Here is a 22,146-nt window from a genome sequence, read left to right as displayed (position 1 = left end):
TTATACTAAAACGCTAGACGTTTTATTTCCCGACATTTTCAATATGACTTGTTTCTTTTCCTAAAAACAGTTCAAGTGTTTTAAGTTCCAAAAGTGGTTTAACTACGAACAACGTATGGAAATAAGAAATGAAAGGTTTTGACAAAACTGAAAAAGTAGTGTTTTCACGGTATTTCAAATTGAAATTGGAAAACAGACTTAAATACAAATTACACCTCCACGTTGGTGAATAAATGTTTATTACTAATTTGGACGAGTCATTTCAAGCTCTCTCCTTCCCATTTTCTGGTGGGAATAGCACCTGTGACCAGCGACCTGCAAAAAAGTACATGCCGGTCGTGGCGCTGCCATGCCGTTAAACTTTAATTGTATTATGTTGATGCTACTCTCCATGTGTCGTAACATCATCTCCTTCATCAGAAGTAATTTTCAATGTAAGTACAACCCTCTTATTCTCAAGGACCTTGTGAAGATCGGCGGTCACAGTTCCCGGTGTCAATTCACAATTCGCAGGTCTCAAATAAAAAGAAAATTCCATTTTTGCAAAAATGCACTCTCGGTGAGGATCAGTGCCCGCTTCCATTTTATGTCTCCATCATTTGTAATTTGTTTCATTTCCAAGTAAATGTTAGTCATAACTAAAAACTACCGATGCTCTCCCGATTCAGAATGTAATACTATTTTTGGGGAACAGGGGTGGCGCACTGTTGAGAGAACTCGCCTCCCACCAAATTATGTGGCCAGGGTTCGATTCTGGTCCCGGTGTCATTTGTGGGTTGAGTTTGTTATTGGTTCTCTCCTTGCTTTGAGAGGTTTTTCTCCAGGTTACACCGGTTTTCTCCTCCCCTCAAAAACCAACACTGCCAAATTCCAATTTGATTCGGAATGTACGGACACATGTTGAACGAGCTCCTGAGTGCTCTTAAGGTGTTCCAAGGGTAAACAAATTCCATTCCATTCCAATATTATACTGTATTTGTCTTTTCTACGGCTCAGTTATCACAGTACTGTAGTAGGGTTCACATGTACACGTACGTTTCGAATCTACAAGTTGTAGATTTGAAACGTACATGTAAACCCTACTGCCTGTTGCAAACACCATTTTAGAGAGGAAAATACTATGAAAGCACAATGAAGCTAGTATGCTCCTAAGACAGATAATATATAAAAATTAAAACATCTAAATCTTACAGAGAGTGTGCAAAATGAGGTAAATGTAGAGAAAATTTGAATTTTGCACACAACATTGTTATTACCAGTAAAATGACTATGAAGCACAAATTAAATAAATATTGCAAATAGCAGGGACATTCTTACTGGGTGGTTATTCCTTCACAACAAGAATACTATAGGATAAAAGAGATAAAATAATTATTATTGTGCTGCATGTGACACTTTTATTTTTGGCATTTCTTTGATGTAGGGAGTCAGTGAGGTCCAGTAGTTACGGTGTTGGGTTTGCATGCAGTTGCCCCGGGTTCAAATCCCGTTCTAACCACTGGTTTGGATTTGTTTTCCGGTTGTCCTGGATTCAACTCTACCACCCTTTGTATATAACGAACTGGTTGCCTCCTGCCACCTGGGGTTCTTAATCATGTTTCTGTTACATTTTTTTTTTTTTATTGTTTCGTTCAGATTATTAACAGTGGGGTGCCTGTGAACTAGCTTGATATCTAAGAGCACTTCCACTATAAACAAATCATTTACATTTTTTACCTTTACATTTTATGTGATCTACTAAACAAAAACATGAAATAGCCAAATTTAAGGTATACCGTATTGATGACAAGGTGAGTTTACAACAATATAGTTCATTTTCTACCTGTATCTTTACTTTAAAGCTTCTTTTACCAAACCAGTTATAGGATACGATAGTACTTCGCCCATATTGTATAATGTGAACAAGATGGAAAAATCGTAATATTCTTATGAAAACAAAAGGTTTTAATTTGTAGTGATGTTTTGCTTGCTGTTGCCATTGGCTTCTTCTTTGAAGTCGCTTCACATCATCTTTTCTTATAATTGAATTTTTAACTGTAGCGTAATGTAGTTTAGCTTTTGATTCTGTACCCCACAGACTTGAACTAAAGCAAACTGAACAACAGAGGATGAAGTGTGTGCCAAGACAATATGGACTGCTCTATTTGTTGTTATTTCTGGGTTGCCTGTGCCTACAAGAATGTGATTCAGTAACTCATTCACTGCACTTGGCTCCCATGTTTTCTGTTCTAACTGTCAGTTTGGATTTTGCTGCTTCAAGTCTTGAGTTTACCTGGCAAATGCTTCCTTGCAGCACAACAGCACTATCTTGTCACATCCGCACGTGTGAACAATACAGTGTACCTTATATGACGTATGCAAGAGATAAGTTGCATAACTTCTCCATTTTTAAATTTAAAATCAGTCATTCTTCATGTTAAACATTGAATCCCATCTTTCTCATGCACTCTTTGTGTGCTTCAATGAGTTCGCCACAATTTTCCTCTCCGCGTTCGACAATACAGGCATCACGAACCTTCTTCGTTTCAGGACACGCACAACACGGCTTTAGCTTTTTCTTCTCTTGTTTTGGTTTTTCTTCAAGAGGTGCCGCAATAGGAGCGTTAACTGTCTTCTCAGACATCTGGCCTAAAAGCTTCTTCAAAGATAAAAGATCACCGGCGAAAAGTTCCTCCTACAGATCTTCCCGCTTCCGTCCAACACTTTCTTGTTATTTGGTTCCCAGGATCTATAGGTACTTCTTGCGCTAAGACGAGGCAGCGGAAACAGATGTCACGCATGCCCAAATAAATCAAGATTATTTCAACATGGCGGATGTTTTCCTCGGATGGGTTTTCTGGCAGCCTCATATAACTTGAGTTTTACCAAGCCGCCATTTAAACAGCGATGGCTGCAGAATCTACGGTCTCAAGCTCTCATGCGGAGCACCTCTTGGCGGAGATTGAATCGAGCGATGGTCTCCTTGGACCAACTTTACGGTAAGAATTTAAATGTCATTCGTGAAAATCATATCCCTTGATATACAAAGGAAATGTCTGTTGTGTTTTGAGATAGTATAAGAGATGTGTACTTTATTGTCCCTTATTTTCCCTTAATTACGTTTTGTAGAGCTGTTTACGATGGAGAACAGCACACTGAATTCATGGACAAGCTGGAGGAACGCATCCGAGTTCATGACAAGGACATCGAACGGATGTGTAATTATCACTACCAAGGCTTCATTGAATCCGTAAACGAGTTGCTTAAAGTGCGTGGTGAAGCACGGAAATTAAAGGTATTTTAACACCGTTTCCATCACTATCACCCCGTTATTTCCTGCAGGATGCAATCGTGCATGTATAAGTACATGTAATTCTGCTTTCGTTAGATACGCGATAAAATTTCTAACCCTTACTTTCGATTCATTATCTGACAAGTCTTCCAATATAGAGAGAGAAATTGTCAAATTCATCAGGAACTTCTGGCTTCTTCAGTAGTTAAAAAAACCCTTATTTCACAAGTAGTGATAAGATTTGAAAATAATAATTGTCATCCATTGTCTGGAAAAACTTCCAGAATGTAACGCATTCTTGCACATGATGAAATGCATTAGGGCACACTTATTCTTTTGTGTTTTTTTAAAAATCGATATTGATAAAATAAATAAGCTCTAATGACCGCAGAGGCAAAATAAAATATTACTTCATGCTAAGTTAAACAAGAATAAAAAAAGAAATTGAGATTCAGCATAAAAGTTGAAAGAAGCATATAAAGAAAACATGTCAGTATTTGACCAAAGTCTCCTGAAGTTTGCAGTCTATAATGGGTACCAATATTAGCCCACACTTGACGCCAATATACAGTGCTTTCAGTAAAGATTTGAATCATGTTGGCATGGGTTTTGGTTAAAAAAGTAAATAGACTGAAGTGAATGATCCCAGCCCTGGCATCACCCTCCTTACCCAACCTTCACTAGGGGAGGACAGGGTGCTTGAAATTTAGCCTCATTTGTAAAAATGACCATAGCATTAAATTTACTTATAGTGTTTATGTAGTAATGAAAGGTTTTCTCATAGTATAATAATGAGAGCTGATCGTACATGTAACACTTTCTCTTACATGTACTTTGATACAGATGAGAGTGAAAGAAGTGAATGAAGCGATGCAGGAATCTGGACGGGAGGTGGGTATGAATGAGCGTTGTTTGCTTAACCCATTGACTCCTAAACTCCTAAACTGGAGTTCCAGAATTAGAAGAGGAGTGGTATTCCGATCACTAGACTAAGTAGTATTCTTATCAAATGTTATGTGTTTTTGATAGGAAGATATGACCACATTTAAAACTCAGTGAATGTACACAAACTGTTCAAAGCAAAGTATGTGTGGGTAATAGCGGCAGGAAATGTCCATTTTCCCACATTTCGCCAGAGGTATTACTTTGTACAAGTACATGTACATCCATCATGTAACAATCACCCAAAAGGAAGTCATTTTTGTCTGGTTGCGAACCAAGTTTGTTGGAGATTTCAGAGTTTTTAGCTATTGCTTGAAGATATTGTACTTATTTTAAAGCAGAAAGTGAAAAGTTACGGTTAAATAATGTATTTTACATATGAAAATGGTACTCGCCAAATCAGGCCAGTGATTCTTGATAAGTACTCGCCAAAACAGTTCTGACACTCGCGTGGGTGAGCGGGTGAGTGTTATGCACCTATGAATGTTAAGCCCCTGGAGTAACTTTTCAGTAGATTCACATTCTTGGAACACCATTGTTCTTCACTGTCTTTTTCAAATTCCTTTTTAACAGCCGATGGAAATTTGTCATGTAACTCGAAACCTTTCCGCTGCTCATGGTACTGAACAAGAACCTAACATTTACCAATATAACCAACTTTCAAATCAATCAAGCATGCACAATCATAGATTGGAAAATTCATGAATATGTACATGTAGAAATGTACAAAAAGCATTCACGAAAAAAAGTAGAAAGAAACATTCTTGTACTTGTGAACACTCCAGCAAGGACTGATAGAAGTGATGGTCCTTATTTACAAAAAGACAAGACCAGGGGCGGATCTAGGATAAAATAATGACTGGTTTCCAAACAACGAAAAAGTTTTTAAGGGGTTCAGGGGGCATGCTCCCCGGGGAATTTTTTAGATTTTAACTTTCCAAAGTCCCCTTTCCTGTGTTTCTGACTGACTTTGGTAAAACGGTGTCAACCGGTATGGATCCGTCCCTGAAGACGGATTCGCTTACCTTTCTTTCACCCATGGTGTCTAGAAAAATTGGGAAAACCAGAGAAGTCGCATCAAAACCAAGGATAACTCATCTCTGTGTTCCAATAAGGCAGGCATGTCAAATTCCCGAACATAGTGCAATGCATACATGTCAAAATCTCTACCCAGGGAAACGCTCTGGGTTAAAACTCAACTTGGTCATTAATATTGGTTTTGTTTGAAGTTTGTACATTTTACTTGAATTGTTTACCATGTGTCTTTTAAATATTTAGCTGACAAGCAAGTGTGAAAATTTGATTCAATGTCGAACAACCCAAAGAAATATTGTATCTGCAATAGAAATCCTGAGCGTTTGTTTGCCAGGTAATGTATATCAAACTACAGTAGTAATATGAAACAATGCAAATTTACATTCCTATTGCTTCATATTATAATTAATTTCCAACAAAGAAAATATGAAAATTAATTTGATTGATCTAAACAAGAATAGACCTAATCGGCTAACTCAATGTTGTACCCAATTCAAACCCTTTGGGAATAAAACGTTTTGTTCCAGGTATTTCCATATCATTTAAATATGAATGCTACATTATCATGCAAATACAATACACAAAGAATCTTAGTCCCGGGAGATTTGAATTGGGTACAACATTGAGTTAGCCGATTAGGTCTATTGTGCAAAACCAAATAAATACAATGTACATGCACTCTCACCATGCATGCATTTGTTCCCCACATCTCATGACTGACAATACAATCCACAATGCCCACAAGTTAAGAGATTTTATGAAAAGTATTCCTGAAAGTCCCAGGAAGTAGTATATTTCTGTTTTGTTTCCTTTCAGTTTTAGAGATGTATACAAAACTTAAAGACCAGATGAAAAACAGAAGGTGGGCTTCTCTTTTTTTTTTTGGAAATGCATGTACAGTACATGTGCATGCCAATTGTACAGAAAAAAATTATCTGAGTTTGAATGTTCTGGACGCTTATATTGTTCTGATCAAAACGTCTTCCTTACTTGTACTGTACATCCTCAAGAACTACGTTATTTATCTCACTGGAACTTAAAATTAGTTGTCTGGCTGGCTGGAGTGTGCATTGTATCTTGTAAAGTGTTATTACATTGTCATATGTTATCGTTATCACATTTCTTGGCTTTCCTATTGCAGTTAGAGTTGATGAAGTTTGATAATGACCAAAACATGTTTTTTAAAGGTGTACATGTGTATTTTTATTGTAATGACAACCTTTTCGGAATAGGTTGTTTTTTAATTGTGGCCTTGCAAGAAAAAGTAACATTAATTTGTTACGGTGTAGATATTGTGTTTTAATAAGGATTTTTCCTGCAGGTATTACCCAGCCCTGAAAACGCTTGAACAGTTGGAGCACACTTATTTACCACGGATAAAAAGGTATTCTGTGTGTGTGTGTGTGTGTGTGTGTGGCATCAGATAGAATTATTATTTACTGTATCGTTGTGTTAACTGCATATATGTGGACAAAATTTGTCCAATCAGTTAATAATTGACTTGTACATGTATGTTTCCCTCTTGTAGCCTACAATAATCTTATTGTTTGATTGGTTGAGTTAGATTTCCAAGGATTGTGAAAGAAGTTATTCCTGTTTTAAAAGAATTCTTTGTGTTAGTGGTTCAATAGCCCTAATTTCACGGTTCACTTTTCTCATTTCAATTACAATGTAATCTAACATGAATGCAAGGCAATTTCGGGTTAAAACTACAAAATAGCGTGAAATTGCCTCACGTACATGCTAGATTATAATTTATTGTAATGCAAATGAGAAAACCTGACCATGAAAAGGGCTATTGGATTAACAAGTATTGTACCTGCTGTATGCTCGGCTTAGTTAATAGTTTGTTTTGTGTGATTGGTAGATTTAGATTTGCAGAGATCATGCAAGAGAGTATTCCTGTATTAAGAGAGCATATTAAAGAGGCATCGTTGGCTGACCTGAGGGTAATATTAGCAATAAACAATGCTTACTGCTTTAAATTCAACGTCAAATAATTATATTGTATTTAAGGATGTTTGTTTTTACGTCAGTGCATCTTGGAGATTTTGTTTTCTTTGCAGGATTTCCTTGAGAAAATCAGGAAGGTCTCAGAAAAGCTGGGTGCAATTGCTATGAAGCAGGTTGGTTTACAAAGATACTTTTAAAACAAAATTCTTTTTGCAAAACTAGTCAGGTAGGTTAAGTAAAATTGATAATTGGCACCCACTATCCGTCAAGCAGAGTTTTCCTGTAACTACCCTCTTTTCGAAATGTCTGATAACAATATTTTTGGTAACTGTGTTTCATTAGGCAATACAGAAGAACAACCTGACACTGATGCCTGGTATTGGTTTGAAGAAAAAAGGGGAAGATGAAGTAAGTTAGTGCTCAGAGGAGTTACACCTGCGTCCATTAATATCATGGGTGACAAATAATTACTCCTTAATTTTGGTGTGAAATTTCAAAGAATGTTTCGAAGAAAGCTCCAAGAAAAAAGGAACTAAATGACACAGCATACGCGAACTGCATCTTATCTTCTTTCTTCTGAAAACACAAGGACACTCAACAAACTGATCATGCTGGTACAAATTGCGGTCGACCTGCCCTACAGTATTCTGACAACTCTTACAGTTAATATGACAGTTAACCAACCCTAACCCTAATTAATTAATATGTTTTCAACACTAAAATCCATCAATGCAGAACCATACAGGAGTGAAAGGGTTAATTTAGTGTGGACAGTCGTAAGCTTGAATGGCAACTTGGTGTGTGATTGTTGAAATATGCCAGATTCTCTGTCAACAAAGAATTGCAAACGTTTTCAGGCCTTCTTTGTTTTTTTAGTGTGTTTTAAAAAATATGTGAAGCAGCGTGGCATGCGTTAAGAAGGAAAACATTACCTGAAAGCTAACCGTTGTAAAATTAATAAGTGTTTTGTCTCTTGCTCTATTTCTCTCAGCTTTATGGCCGGTTCTTCAATGAAATTTCCTCTTCTTCTCCTTCCCTGGCTTCTCTCAAGGCTTCCTTCACTTAAATTTCTCAAATTTCGTCGCCTCTTCTCTCGTGCTCTTTCCTGCTCTTTATTCCATTGCTCGTCACTAATGGTTAAAACTCTTCAAATTCAAAAGTGACGAAGGTCAGTGGGATAAATGCGGGCTGCACAAGAGTTTCCCGCCAAGAAAATTTGCCTATCTGCACCTCAAAGCTACATTCGCAAGACTCCCCTCCATTCCCTCTCTAGTCCCCCATCCTCCTCCCCCAGAGTCTGTACGGACGGACGGACTTACGCTCGGTCAGTCACATGACTACTAAACAAAAAAGGTTGACAATAATTCTCTTAAGTGTGGCGCTCTGCCCCAGGCGGCAAAGAGCCCTGCTATTAAGATACTTACAGTGTTTTTCATTTGATAGGAGTTGGACAAGTCTGCCCAGGATTTGGTAGATTTCTCTCCTGTATACAAGTGCTTGTACATCTTCACTGTTGTTGTAAGTGTAGTGTTATTTTTAAAATGATACCTATATTCTAGTTATCACTGAGTTTGTAAATCTTTCAGCCTTATAACCCCATTCTAAAATTTATGTTGATGTAGGCCACGGACCAATAGTTTGAAGGGTCCATAACTCTGTCTAGCCTAACCCTAACCCTAACTACACTTTTCACGAGATCATGTGAAGAAAATAGCACTCATTTACTGATTAAGCCGAAGCGCTGGTTTCAGTGATTAGGCCTACAAAATGTAAGCACTCTTCTAACATTTCATCACTGAAGGCGACTGCCGATCCTCGGAGCCACTAAAATATACACCTTACTCGTTCTTTCATTACTGAATGCGACTGACGAGCTGTCAAGCCAGTAAAAGAGGCAACAAAGTAACAGAGTTACAAAGGTAATGAGGTTACTTTCATCACCGAACGCGACTGATGAGCTGTCGAACCACAGAGCCACTAAAAGAGGTAACAAAGTGACGGAGTTACAAAGGTAACAGGGTCACTGAGGTAACGGAGTCACAGAGTTACAAAAGTAACAGGGTTACTAAACTCGACTGCCGGGTCATCGAGCCTCTTGAGAAATATGCCTTCACAAGTGGCCATGTATTCTGTAGTTGCTCAAAGGTACATTGTCAAGTAGAATTACAGTATTAGTGCTATTTTTTTACTGAAGCTAATTCATTTGTCTTAATTTAACCAGGGAGAAAGGGAAACCTTTGAAAACTATTACCGCAAACAAAGGAAAAAACAATCCCGACTTGCCCTAGAGCCTAATCATGGAATAAGGGTAGGTTTCATTTTCTGTTCATTTGATAATTTTTTTTATATGTGCAGTAATAATAATTATATTTATTATTCTCAAAGGTGTTTTACAGCAAAAAAGTTTGTAATGATACATGTACATGTACAAGCTCATAATTTATACACTGTATTTCTGCATACACTGTACATCTGTATGTATCTCTTCTATCACTTTTCAAAATCAGTAGGCAATGTAAATCACATACACTGTAAAACCTTGTTGACATTGCTCCATTGCAGGGACTGTATAATTATGTATAATTTATTGTGGTTCAATTTTTTTTCTTGTTTATAATTTTTGAAACCAGTTCACTTCGAATTTTTCTTTCATTATCATATAATCTCAAACAAAGGTAAAATCAAAATTGATCTTAGACTACTTAGAGAAAACAATTTTGAATAACATACAATTGAACATAACATACAAAAGCTTCTATTTAATTTTATGTTGGATACATTGATTATGTTACATACATATGTGACTGAAATTTAATTTGACATGATAATCTCAAAACAAAGGTAAAATCAAAATGGAACTTAGACTAGTTAGAGAAAACTATTTAATTTTATGTTGGATACATTGATTATGTTACATGTAAGGGTGACTGAAAATTTAATTTGATATGATAACAGGAATTATGGTGATGATTCAGATTAAAGGCGAGATATTCTAGATGGAGTTAGTCTAATATTTTATTATTATTATTATTATTATTATTATTATTATTATTATTATTGAAACAGGATGGAAACCTAGAGGCATACAAAGCTTATTTTCATCAGATTGTTGGGTAAGTTTGATGACACCTGCATTCCCAGTAATTATTATTCATCGCATGATTTTAGTCATAGTAATAATCTGTGGCTGATAAGCAAAATCTGTTGAAACTTATGAAATACCGCAGCACAAACACAAAACAGAAAGTTAATTAACAACCTGTGAGGTCTTAACAATTAAGTAGTTCATTCAGACTTTCTTGGGTGTTCATGTGCATGTACATTGTATAAATCACCATCAAAGACAGCAAAAGCTATGACAATAATAAAATATAATTGTTACATGTACATGATGTAGGCTTCAGTGTGTTCAGTGTTCCTACAAGTAGTGACATTAAATATTACTGTTTACTTATTGCTATTTTCGTGTGTAAAGGTTTTTTGTCGTTGAGGATATAATTCTCCACACAACCAAGGAATTGGTGACAAGGTATGTACAGTAAAATTATTGAGCTAAATGTTAATTAAACATGGGTGACAAATTACTCCGTAATTTTGGTGCAAAATTTCAGTGTTAATTTATAATTTCATTTGTGAAATTACAATGCTGCCATGGCAACTTTTCCTACAGTGCCAAAATGGCATCTTATGAACGTCATTTGTCACCCATTTTACAGCTGATCAAAATAGTGGTATACTTGTGAAATTAGGGAATACTTTCACTTGCGTTTTGCCCAAAATTAAATAAAAATTTCCCTCTAATTTCACTAGTCACCATTTGATTACCCATATTTATGTAATGCAGTTACCATCTTAAAGTGCCCATCACTTGAACAAACTTTTCCACTTTATTTATTCTTCAAAATCGTCCCAAATACGTTGCGTTGTTTTTACAGTAGAACCTTTCAATTGAAAATTCACTTTTTTATTCACTTTGAAAGATGGGAAAAGTGGTCATACTTTGATCCAAAACCGAGCAATGAATGTGTTCGATATAAGGTTGACACCAAAGACTGCTTTGGCTTATGATCTTTCTTTGTGAAGCAAAGTAATTTATGATGTCAACCCGGTATCGAACCCATTCCTTTTCATCACCCTGTTATGATAATTTTTTTACTCAAGTATAATCTTTTTTCTCTCCTTTCAAAAAAAATAAAAAGTGAATTTTCAATAAAAAGGTTCTAGAAACATGTACATAATATATTTCGGACCATTTCAGAGAATAAATTAAACTTGTGGACACGCTTGTCGAGGTGATAGGCACTTTTCAGCTTCCAAAAGGAAAGGAAAGGTCCAACTTTATTTAAGCGTCGAGTCGTTCTAGCGCTGAAGCACTAATTGGGGACTCCGTAAATTGAAATTAACAATTAACACAAATCAAGTCAAATGTTGGTTTTTGAGGAGAGAGGAAACCAGAGTACCTGGAGAAACCTCTCCGTGCAGAGTAGAGAACCAACAAACTCAGGCCACATATGACGCCGAGTCTGGGAATCGAACCCGGGTCACACTGTGCCATCACTACACCCCAGGATGCAGACTTGTGTAATACACCCTGTAAGTGTCAGGCAAAGGTTATGAGCTAGACTAAGGGTATTTGCAGCTCTTAAAATAATTGTGAACACTGCCTTGGAAAGCACTTACTGCTTTCCGTCAGCATATAACTGCTGTACATTCAATGCATATGGTTATATCCTAACGTTAAATTTAAACTTAAAAGCAGATTGAAGCAGGTTAGAATACTACAAACTATAAAATTGCAGTATCTCCTTAAGGTTCCCATTGCCTTCTAAGAGTGAGACTTAATACATGTAGCTTTAACTCTGTCTAAAACCTGATGATTTTTCTTGTCAATCAGGCTGCTGCTTCAGGATCAATGGGTTAACAACCGGTACATCCACCCTTACCTGTTTAATACCTACTGTATCTTCTTCTTGCCATGTGGCACATAAGGCCTCAACACAATCCCACCAACCATCTCTGTCAGCCGCTGCCATTTGTACCTCACTCCAGTTCTTCCATCCCGCTTTTTCTCTTTCTCTCTCCGCTGTCCTTGTCCATGTTGTCCTTGGTCTTCCCTGTTTTTGCCCACCCCCCCCTCCCCCACCCCTGTGGCCCAGGTTAATGCAGTTCTGCAGTCATTGTTTGGTTCTAGCCTCATGATGTGGCCGATGAATTTCCATCTTCTCCTTCGCACGTCCTCACTGAGTTTTTCTATCTCAGCCATCTTCAGGACTTCTTTGTTTGTAATTCTTTCGTGCCAACGTATCTTAAATATCTGTCTAAGACATCTGCTTTGGAAGACATCGATTTTATTTTCATCATATTTATTCATCTTCCACGTCTCGCAGCCATACATCAAGGCTGGCTTCACTAGTGTCTTATATAGCCTGACTTTGGTTCGTCAACTGATGCTGTGGCTGCTCCAGATCTTTTTCAATCTCAAGAATAGCTCTTTTCCCCTTAGTAGGGAAAAAATAGATTGAATTGAAAAGAAAAGTAAGAGAAAGTAAAGTACTGGTAAACTAAGGGTAAAAATAAAATTCTCAGTGTATTCGTCTCAAATTAATCTTCCCTGCAAATTAAGAGCTGCATCACTAATAATTATTGGAGGTTGGGTGCCTGGAATATGTCCAGGGGCTTCCACTGATAGCTGGCCAATCAGCCAGCCCCTCGACCTAGCAACGCTCCCATGGCCGGCAATCCCTGCAACCCTGCCATGAACCCCCAGGCCAGGCATCCAGGCACCTCTCATACTGATAAACAGTGGCAGTAGGGAGGGAAGGGGGGAATCAAAAGCCCAACTGCACAAGCATGTGGTTATGCGAATGAATGAGCATGCACCTATGCCGAAACACTGCCGACCACTCTTGTGTCAACCGGGCCAGACCACTGCCACTCTTTGTGTTTACTTTGTTAACCCATTGACTCCCAGGGGCTCCCCATTGACGAGTAAAAATCATCTGGCGTTAGACAGAGTAAAATACTAAGTTTCGGCGCGTTTGGACGTCAAAGGGTTAAACTACACTTAACTACATTTAACAAGTGCATCCCTAAATGAAGGTTGGATGCCTGGGATACATGCATGCCCAGGGGCTCCCACTGGAGGCCAGCCAGCCAACCCCTCAACCAAGTAACGCTCCCGTGACCAGCAATCACTGCATCCCAGCCATGACCCCCCATTCCAAGCTGAAGGACCTCTGGATTAAGAAAAGCTGCTAGAGACAAAGGGGTCTCATGGCTGAGGGAGCCAGAGCCCTGAGACTACCAAACCTGAGGCACCCACACTCCTACACCTGCAGCTGCTCCACACCTATAAAGCTAAACAAACAGACAAACTAACAAGGGATGCCACAGGTGTCCTGATATACAGTGTAGAGCTGATAGTCATCACTGAACCACTGCCCAACCCAAGCATCTTTATTAAGTGGTCAGGGAAGCCTGCTTGAGCTGTTGAAGTTGCTGCCCCAATTCTGAAGCTTTGTCCTGAGAAGGTACCTGTGATATGCCAGCGGATAGCAGCCTGAATTGAACAAAAGATGACAAGGACTGACGAGTCAAGGGAGACAGTCCAGGTATCGAAAAAGTGGGCCATAACTGGAACCAGGAAGAGTAAAGAATGAGCAAAGGGCTGAGAGATTGGACACATGGAGGATGAAGCACAGCCCAAATAAATGAAACACTCATGGCGTAATGGATCAGTCTTGAATTAACGTATACATGTACTCAAATGGGAGTTAACCTCCAGGCCCCAGTTGTTCAAACAATGGATAGCACTATCCGCTGGATAAATCATTGTCCACTAGGAATTGGTTTTGCTACACGTGTTTAGCCACTGGATAGTGATTTATCTGGTAAATAGCACTATCCATCGTTTGAACAACTGGGGCAAGGTCTTTTGCAGCGAGATGAACTTCTAGATCAAAGGGAGAATTCACTGTAAACTCCCCTGCTCAGAGAACTAAAAAAACCAAGGCATCAGGCTGCCCAAAACACAATGTGTTCTTTGTTGGCAAGATCCAGGGTCTCGAGGATAGTCTTCAGGAGGTCCCCTGTTATACTGTAGGCTGTCAGATTTGATGAGAGCCCAGATGGTGCTTGATGCTTAAACACTCGCTGGAGCTGGAGATAGCCTGCAAGGGGGTCTGCCAAGCCATTATCAATGTGGAGAGAGCAAACTGCCAATAAAGATAACTTGATAGAAGTGTGGTGAAGCTGATCTGCCAAATGAGCAGAAAAAACGAATCAAAAGACAAGATAAAGTGTAAGCCACACAGTTTCTTATACCATCCACTGAGGAAGTAGTAAAAGAAAAGGAGGGCAGAGATGCAAATAGAGACAAGCAACGAAGCAAAACCATCAGGTTGGGATCTCACAAAGTGACAGATTGTAAAACCTCAGTGATGGCATGGTTGTCACAAACAAACTCAATGCATTTTGATGACCACCGGTGGCCCCAAAAGGCAATAGACAGGGGCATCTGAACTGAACATCACACACCCACAAACCAGTCCCTTTGCAAAACGGCCCCATAGCCAACAGCCCCTGCTGCGTCACATAGCACCTGAAAGTCAGGTAAAGGTGCCTACGAGGAGAGAGAAGGAAGCTGAATCTGTCTCAGCAGCGAAAAAGGTCCTGCCACCAGGTAAGATTCCAACGAAAAGCCTCACTGAGGTGAATTAAGTGGTTGTCATTCCAGAAAACGTCCAGTAAATTTATCATGGGACAGAGAAAGGTTTACTTTTAGGGCACCACCTGACAAACATGTCGCAGGCTACTGATAAGTTCCTTGCATTTACAATGGTGCTTATGTGACTGATCTTCTAACAACGAAACAATGCGCTCCGATGTATCATGCAGAATCCATTCCTGCAGAGAAACTGAATCCTGTTTAATGCTGATCAAGAACTGTAAGACACATCGCAGGACCCTCAAGTTTATCAGGGTGCAAAGGGATGGATACCCTTGTCTGTAAGCAGTTACATATTTACGCATTAAGTAGACACACTCTGAAGACAGACTAGAGATACGGGAAGACCCAATATGGTAGTCACCCAAATAGTGTGACAGGAAAGGCACAAGGTGTAATTGTGCTTCAAGATCCACTGCAACAAATCAGTGATCAAGGTGAATATGAATGGTGCAGATCACAGGCCCTACGTTAGGAACATACATGAATCAATGAAACATTGACCCTGCCAGTACATCCCAAAAAGACATTGATCCTCTAAATGAATAGCCACATTTCGATATACACTTTCCTCTTCAAATTTGGTCATAAGAGTGCTCCGCCCATACTGCCATTCCATGTATAATGTAGTCAATTTTTAGGTATTGCACAGATAAAGCATTCCGTTGTTCTCTCTAGCACCAGGTGGGCTGGAAAGGTTGAAAATGAGTCCCCAGTTTCCCAGTTGGTATTTCTTTGGAATTATGCCAAGTGGAGCCGGCGGCATGTTCCCAACCACTGAACGTAATGACACACTAACAAAGAATCAAAGCCAGAATGAAAGCCATCATGCAAACCAAGAGATGGATGGTGCAGTGGTCAGAAAACATGACCCAGAGATCCACAGGAGAGGAAGGGGGGAGGGGGAGGGAGCAGCTCTAACTGACTGTGGAACAACCTTAATGCAACCAGAACTGACAACTGTAACTAAATGGCCAGTAAAACAAGGAGATGAAGATCTCATTATTATGCCTTCACAAACCATTTCCAGCCTTCCGTGCACAACAGTCTACGTTGATGCTTGGTACCCGATAGGGTACGGGACCTACATGTATGATGAGACTGCAAGGGTTGTGTTTTTGACTGAAATGGACAAACTCGACCACGGTCCTCACCACTGCAGAATTGGCAGACATGGTGAAAGCGACATTGACCTAAGGGTCACTGACATTCACCAGCATTCCACGAATAGCAGACTTGTGAAGACTTGGGATTATTATCAACCTTAACCCCTGAGGAGAGAGGGCAGAGGGAGGGGGACTAGTCCCTCAACCCTGAAGCTGCAGCAACCTTTCTGAAGGCCATATTTATCATAACTCTTCCATTCCTGACCTGGAAATTTCTTGGCTGTTTTAAAATCAGTAAGTGGTACTGCAACAAGTCAGGCCACCTTAAAAGGGTGAGAGCTACACAAGACAAAGGAATAAATGGAAAAGGCCTCCACCCAGGTGAGAATGTCGGTAATTTCCAATAAGTACTTTGTCGAGGGAGTGAAAACCAATCAGCTATCCGTTCATTTGACTTTAAGTTGTCAGGTAGGAAATTCGCGAGATCCACAAAAAGGCTAGAAGTGATTTTTGATACCAGCTTGGAAGGTATAAGAGAATATCCTGGACCAATGGTGACATCTCGCCTAGAAACAGATAATAAAGATGAAGACGATAACAAAGAAGGGCTAGAAGCCGACGCGATTGGCAACATGTGATGGCAATAAAGGCAGAAAACTGCAAAATGGGTCAGCCAATGTAGAAAAAGTCAAAATAAACGAAGGGACTATGATACCTGCTGAAAAAGACTGTTCACCAAATGCGGAAAGAAAGGGAGCTGATGACACCAATGAAGATGGAGCTATGCTCACCAAGTGCAAAACTCATGTGCTGCCAGGCGATGTAACTGCCAAACATGCTAAATTGCTTTGACCCTGCAAGGCTGCCAAAACTCTGGACAACAGGGCCAGCAAAGAATCATTCATCACTTTAGCTATCGCCGGGGATGAAACACTATCTAACAATAATGCTTTCCGACAGCTGTAGAAGTCATTGATAAAAGAGTAGACGCCACGGAATTGGGAGAAGAAGCGACTAGAGAGCTAGAAACCAGTGAGGTTAGCAGAGGAGACAAATCGTCTGCAGCTATTAAACTGTTGTTGCTCTGGCGAGGCATGGCATGGATTACAAAAAAATTAATAACTGGCAAACAAACACCAGCACCAATCTTTTGATATTTTTTCCTTGTGTTGTGTTTTGCTTTTTCTTTTCGTTCTCAGCTGAACATGAGAAGCAAAAGCCCAACGGTACAAGCACAGCACAAAGTGGCTGCAAAATATCCAATGAATTACCATGTGGTTAAGCGACTTGAAGAGCATATGCATGTGCCAAACACTGCTGACTGCTCTTAGATGATCGATGGGCTCAGACCACTGTTGCTCTTTGTTGTTAACTTTGTTAAACTACATTTAACCCCATTGAATGCATTCTACTTTTTAATTTTGATTTTAAATGCAAGTATAAAGTCAACTTTCTTTTAACCTTATACTGCTTGATCAATAATTATTATATTTATTTTAATAGCAACATGACGCATGAAGGTTTTGTAATGTTCTCTCTAAAGTTTTTGATACTGATGTTGTTTTTACAGGTCAACGGTTGACGATCTTTGGGATATGGCAGCTGCAAAGATTGCTCCTGTACTCCTGATGTGCACCGAGTCGGTAAGACAATCTGCAATAATGCATTATTTTCTACGTTAGTTTCTTTGCAAAGATCTACTTGACTTTCATTATTAAATGTTTTAAGTTAGAGATTAAAAGACTGTTCTAATGTTGGATTTGGCTTCCCTACGAATGAAAACCTTTGTTTTTGTTATCAGTCTCGGCCTTGGCCTTTAGTTGATTTCAGACATTGATGATGTCAGACTGCTGGAGTGGTCATTAGGCTCCAGTAGCTGAAGAATATAACTTCTCAGTTGTGTTTGAGAATAGTCATCTAGTTGCTTAACACCCCCCCCCCCCCCCCTGTTGGGATTTTTGACAGATTTTCTTTGTAAAACTATTGAGAAAAACTATTATAGAGAATGTGGTCAATAATAATGCATTAGTGTAGGTGTGGCTGGAAGAGCATTAATTATTTACATGTATAGAGGGGTTGGTCATGTTTAGCCATTTTATATTTAATGTCCAACCATGCAGAAAACTGGAACAGCATATTAGATACCTGTAGCTTTTTATATAAGACAATAACTATATATTGTTCCGGAGCACTCAAGGTGTCTAAAGAAGTTGTATGATGAAACACCAGAAACCCATAAGGGTTGAAACATGTAACGGCCCCTTGTGTGCTGGGAAACAAGCTTCAGTATATTCAATTTGCTAAGTACCATATTTGGAACAACAAGAGCGAGGGGTTTCCAAATATGGTACTTAGCACTGAAACATTCAACCAATCAGTTCGCACTGAATATTCGGAAGCTGTGAACGCGCGTTACACGTTTCAACCCTTATGGGTTTCTGGAAACACTTAGTAGTGGCTATAATTATCAATCAATTTTGTCACTCATCTGGTTTATTTTTCTAGTCAATTAGGGTAACTGTTACTAATTTTGATGCACTGGTACTCTTGCGTGACTGTAAATTAACTTACAGCTGTAGGTACTCCATTTATAATCATACATGTACATTGTCAACTAGTATGATAGTAGAAAAGTTGTCATTCATTTGTGAGAAACATGACAGAAAAGAGAATGTCATTGCTACACTGTACATGTTAGTGTGTTGCATCCTTTTCTGCCATTGTCTGAATTTCCCCTTTGATGATCTCAGCTAAGAAATGGGGGCTTTTAATCTTTTCACTCAGGCATATTGTGAAGACCCATCGCTTCTCATAAAAGTAAAAGAGCTCATTGTATGGTTCTGTCACACTTTGTCGGTACGTGTCTGATGTACATTATTATAAATTATTAATTTTAAAGTAAACAATTCTTATTTTAATTAGCCCATTGATGATTGAGTAAATTTCGTCTGGCGTTAGACAGAGTAAAATCTATTATTTAAGTCTCACCTTTCGGAGTCAATTGGTTAAAGCCTGTGAACCTTCATGTATTGAACCCTTTTTTGAAATGCTTTAATTTTAAGTTGTCAGTGGAATTAACTTACTCCTGCAATGCCAAAATACTGACATTAACTAGTGTCTATCATGGTGTGTAACATTCACACTAACAGTCCAAAGGGAAACTTTTTTTATTGTTGTGATAGTACAGTACCGTGCAAAAGTAAGTTGGTTAGGCACGCGGTATGCAAATACCTCTCAATGTTTACATTGGAAATTTACATTCGATTTACGATAAAATCCATCGCGAAGTAAAGCTCACCACTGTCTTGCTTTTATATTTTAATCGACAACATAAGATTGTAGTTTGAAGAGAGGACACACAGGAACGATAGCCGCCATCTCGTTTTCCTATTAAACAGTTCCTGTTGTTATTTCATCGAAAAGTAACGCTTTTGCAAAAGTTGAATCAAGTATGAATACTTGACAGTGTTTCACATCGGTGATTTTGCTAGAATCGAGTGTTGAGGATCGAGTTTGATTTCAAGTGAATCGAGACTCGATCCTTGACTCAATTCTTGATCCCCGATTCTCGCGAGGATCGAGTCGAGACTGTCAACTTGCTTTTGCACAGTACTGTATCACTTTAAGAAAGTGGCATTAATTTCATGGCTTTTGTATTTAGGGTTTTGGATTTAATGTAAAGAAAATTTTTGATGTTCTTTTGGAAATGAGGTGAGCTGTAAAGACTAATGTTAAAAAGGAGTGTGAAAAATTAAATCTTAGTTGAACTTACATACAATTACATGTAATTCATTATATTCATTTGGTTCCATTTATAGTGCCTTGAACATTTTCCTTTTTTTTGTCCAAAAACTTCCTATTTAACTGTGAGTGTAATAATAGACAGTGGTGTTTATGCACCATTCTAGAAATACCGTACACATTTAGTGAGTCTGTATCCTACCAAATACTTTACTGTGAATTGTACTGGACAGGTACAGTTATCGTACCATTTTACTTTTTTCTCAATGTGCCAGCAGGCAGAATTCTGGGAATCCTGAAATCTGATTGGGTCTGGGAGCAGGTGGAACTTTTTTATCTTTCCCGCTAACGTAGCCCAGCTAGTTGCATGAGCTTGTGTGATGAGCTGGCATTAGGACCAAAAATAGATTTTTGAAAGCCCTTTAAATGTTTTTAAAAGTAAACAGTGTTGCTTTACAAATAAATAAGATCTAATATTGTGAACAATATCAACCGATCATTGGGGTATTGCCTTCTATTAAAATTTTCTCTTCTGATATTAAGCATCACTGGCCAGCCTTAAGCAATGGTTCCCAGCTAGGACATCTTCTTAAACAGGTTATTCGCCAGCCTTGGTCGGTTTTGGGAAAAAATTTTTTGCCCTGTACGGACCTCCCAGTCAGTGAATAACTAATATGGCTTTAGGTTGATGAGCCTTCTTTCTTTGCTTTCATGATTTACTGGTGAACTTAAAAATGGCCAGTAATGGCCCCCTCAATCAGCCTATAATGTGCACTTAGTTTCTTATCCTAAATTATTTTGGCAAAAGGACAAAACATACACCCAAAAGGCACTTGGCATGTTTTTGTTCAGAGCCCTGTTTAGTTCATTAAGTGCTTATTGGTAATTTTATGACTGCAGGGGTTTCAATAACTTTTGCAGTAGATGCCTGGACTAATCTGACAAACAGACGGCGGTATACTACCGGTGACCGGCTTCTAATGAAACCCCTGGACTGTGATTTTCTTTTTATCTTCTGTTAGGCATCAGTACAATGAAATTTTGTCTAAAGATTGGGAAGCTATATTCAAGTATGTACATGTATAATTTGACAGAAGTATTGTTCAACTTACAGGTTAAGGTAAAGTCTGCTACGCTTATCTCCAGTTTCTGTAGCATGAAGCGACTAGGAGTATTTCTACTTCCCCCTGGATGGGATGCCAGTCCATCACGGGGTTACCCCTCGCATCAAAAATCGCCGGTACCCATTTATACACCTGTGTGGAGAGAGGCATGGTGAGAGTAAACTGTCTTGCCCAAGAACAGAACACAATGTGCTCGGCCAAGACCTGAACCCGGACCACTCGATCCGGAGTCGAGCACACTAACCATGAGGCCACTGCGCCTCCCACGTTGAACTTATAGTCCTGTCTTGATTTGGTTCTTGATTGTGGCGCACAAGCCTTGCTGTGCTCGGTCTGTATGCCAGGTCTGCAGGCCACAGGAAGGGGGAGGGGTACTCCTTTATATGGGCTATAATTATTATAGGTATGTGCGGCCCCAAAGGGTGTGATTTTTAAGCCGTTTTGGTCTGAAATAGGGTATCGATTTTGACCATTAAATTTTTGGTCTGAAATAGGGTATGGTTTGTGCACTAAGTCTTGATTTGGGTATGTTTTTTAGAAGAAGCTATTTCTTCATCATGAGGTGACAAGACCATTAACGAGTGCCCTTCTCAAATTATTACACCAACTGTGTAGCAGCTGAAAAGGTCTGAAAATAGGTGTGAAACTGGGTATCAAATTTTTGGTCAGGTCTGAAATAGGGTAGGGAAAATCACAGATTTTGGTCTGAAATAGGGCAAGGGTTTCAAGACTCCCACCCAATTTTGGGTGAAAAGTATTGGTTGTTTACCCTGGCTTTGCTTTGCTGAATGATCTGTATTAGCTGCATATGATCCTGCTTTATGCATGTAGCTATATATAATAAAACCTTAAATCTGTATAATTTTATTTTGACCTGGCATATTAACTTGATTGCTTGAAAAGGACAAGAACAAAAGGATTGGAATTTTAAACGACTCATGCTGTACGTTGTTCAGCATATCAGTTGTTCAACTTTTTTGTCTTTGTTTTGTCATGTAGGAAAATTTTTGATGAAGATAATTATTCACCAATTTGCTGTGACAATGAGAGTGAATATACTGATGTCTTAAAGGAGTTTCCTTTTGAGAGTTCAGAAAAACCCCAGGTATGCATGTTTTGAGCTGAATTTCTGCATACCTTACTAAACTTATTTTAGCAAGAATGTTAGAAGTGTTTAATACTATGAATGCAACGTCCAATTAATGCTGCAAGTATAATTATGAACTACAGTAAGAGAGGTTTGTAAGG

At 38.8% G+C, this 22,146-nt stretch overlaps 1 protein-coding gene across 1 annotated transcript in view; it reads left to right on the top strand.

The window, feature by feature from the left end:
- Positions 1-2,784: 2,784 nt before the first annotated feature.
- LOC138043109 (exocyst complex component 6B-like) overlaps positions 2,785-22,146 on the top strand; it is a 34,100-nt gene continuing 14,738 nt past the window's right edge. Inside the window, exons 1-18 of the mRNA XM_068889236.1 lie at positions 2,785-2,978; positions 3,109-3,274; positions 4,115-4,162; positions 5,492-5,582; positions 6,065-6,110; positions 6,570-6,632; positions 7,116-7,197; positions 7,315-7,374; positions 7,544-7,609; positions 8,645-8,719; positions 9,423-9,509; positions 10,268-10,314; positions 10,677-10,730; positions 17,604-17,676; positions 18,818-18,889; positions 19,695-19,744; positions 20,797-20,844; positions 21,898-22,003. Coding sequence (XP_068745337.1) covers positions 2,887-2,978; positions 3,109-3,274; positions 4,115-4,162; positions 5,492-5,582; positions 6,065-6,110; positions 6,570-6,632; positions 7,116-7,197; positions 7,315-7,374; positions 7,544-7,609; positions 8,645-8,719; positions 9,423-9,509; positions 10,268-10,314; positions 10,677-10,730; positions 17,604-17,676; positions 18,818-18,889; positions 19,695-19,744; positions 20,797-20,844; positions 21,898-22,003 — 1,326 coding nt within the window. The 5' untranslated portion in view covers positions 2,785-2,886. The remainder of the gene's footprint in view (positions 2,979-3,108; positions 3,275-4,114; positions 4,163-5,491; positions 5,583-6,064; positions 6,111-6,569; positions 6,633-7,115; positions 7,198-7,314; positions 7,375-7,543; positions 7,610-8,644; positions 8,720-9,422; positions 9,510-10,267; positions 10,315-10,676; positions 10,731-17,603; positions 17,677-18,817; positions 18,890-19,694; positions 19,745-20,796; positions 20,845-21,897; positions 22,004-22,146) is intronic.

This window comes from Montipora capricornis, chromosome 3 (genome assembly GCF_036669925.1).
Source record: "Montipora capricornis isolate CH-2021 chromosome 3, ASM3666992v2, whole genome shotgun sequence".
NCBI lineage: Eukaryota > Metazoa > Cnidaria > Anthozoa > Scleractinia > Acroporidae > Montipora > Montipora capricornis.
Note: the sequence above shows the minus strand (reverse complement) of the source record. Positions and strands in the feature narration are given on the sequence as shown.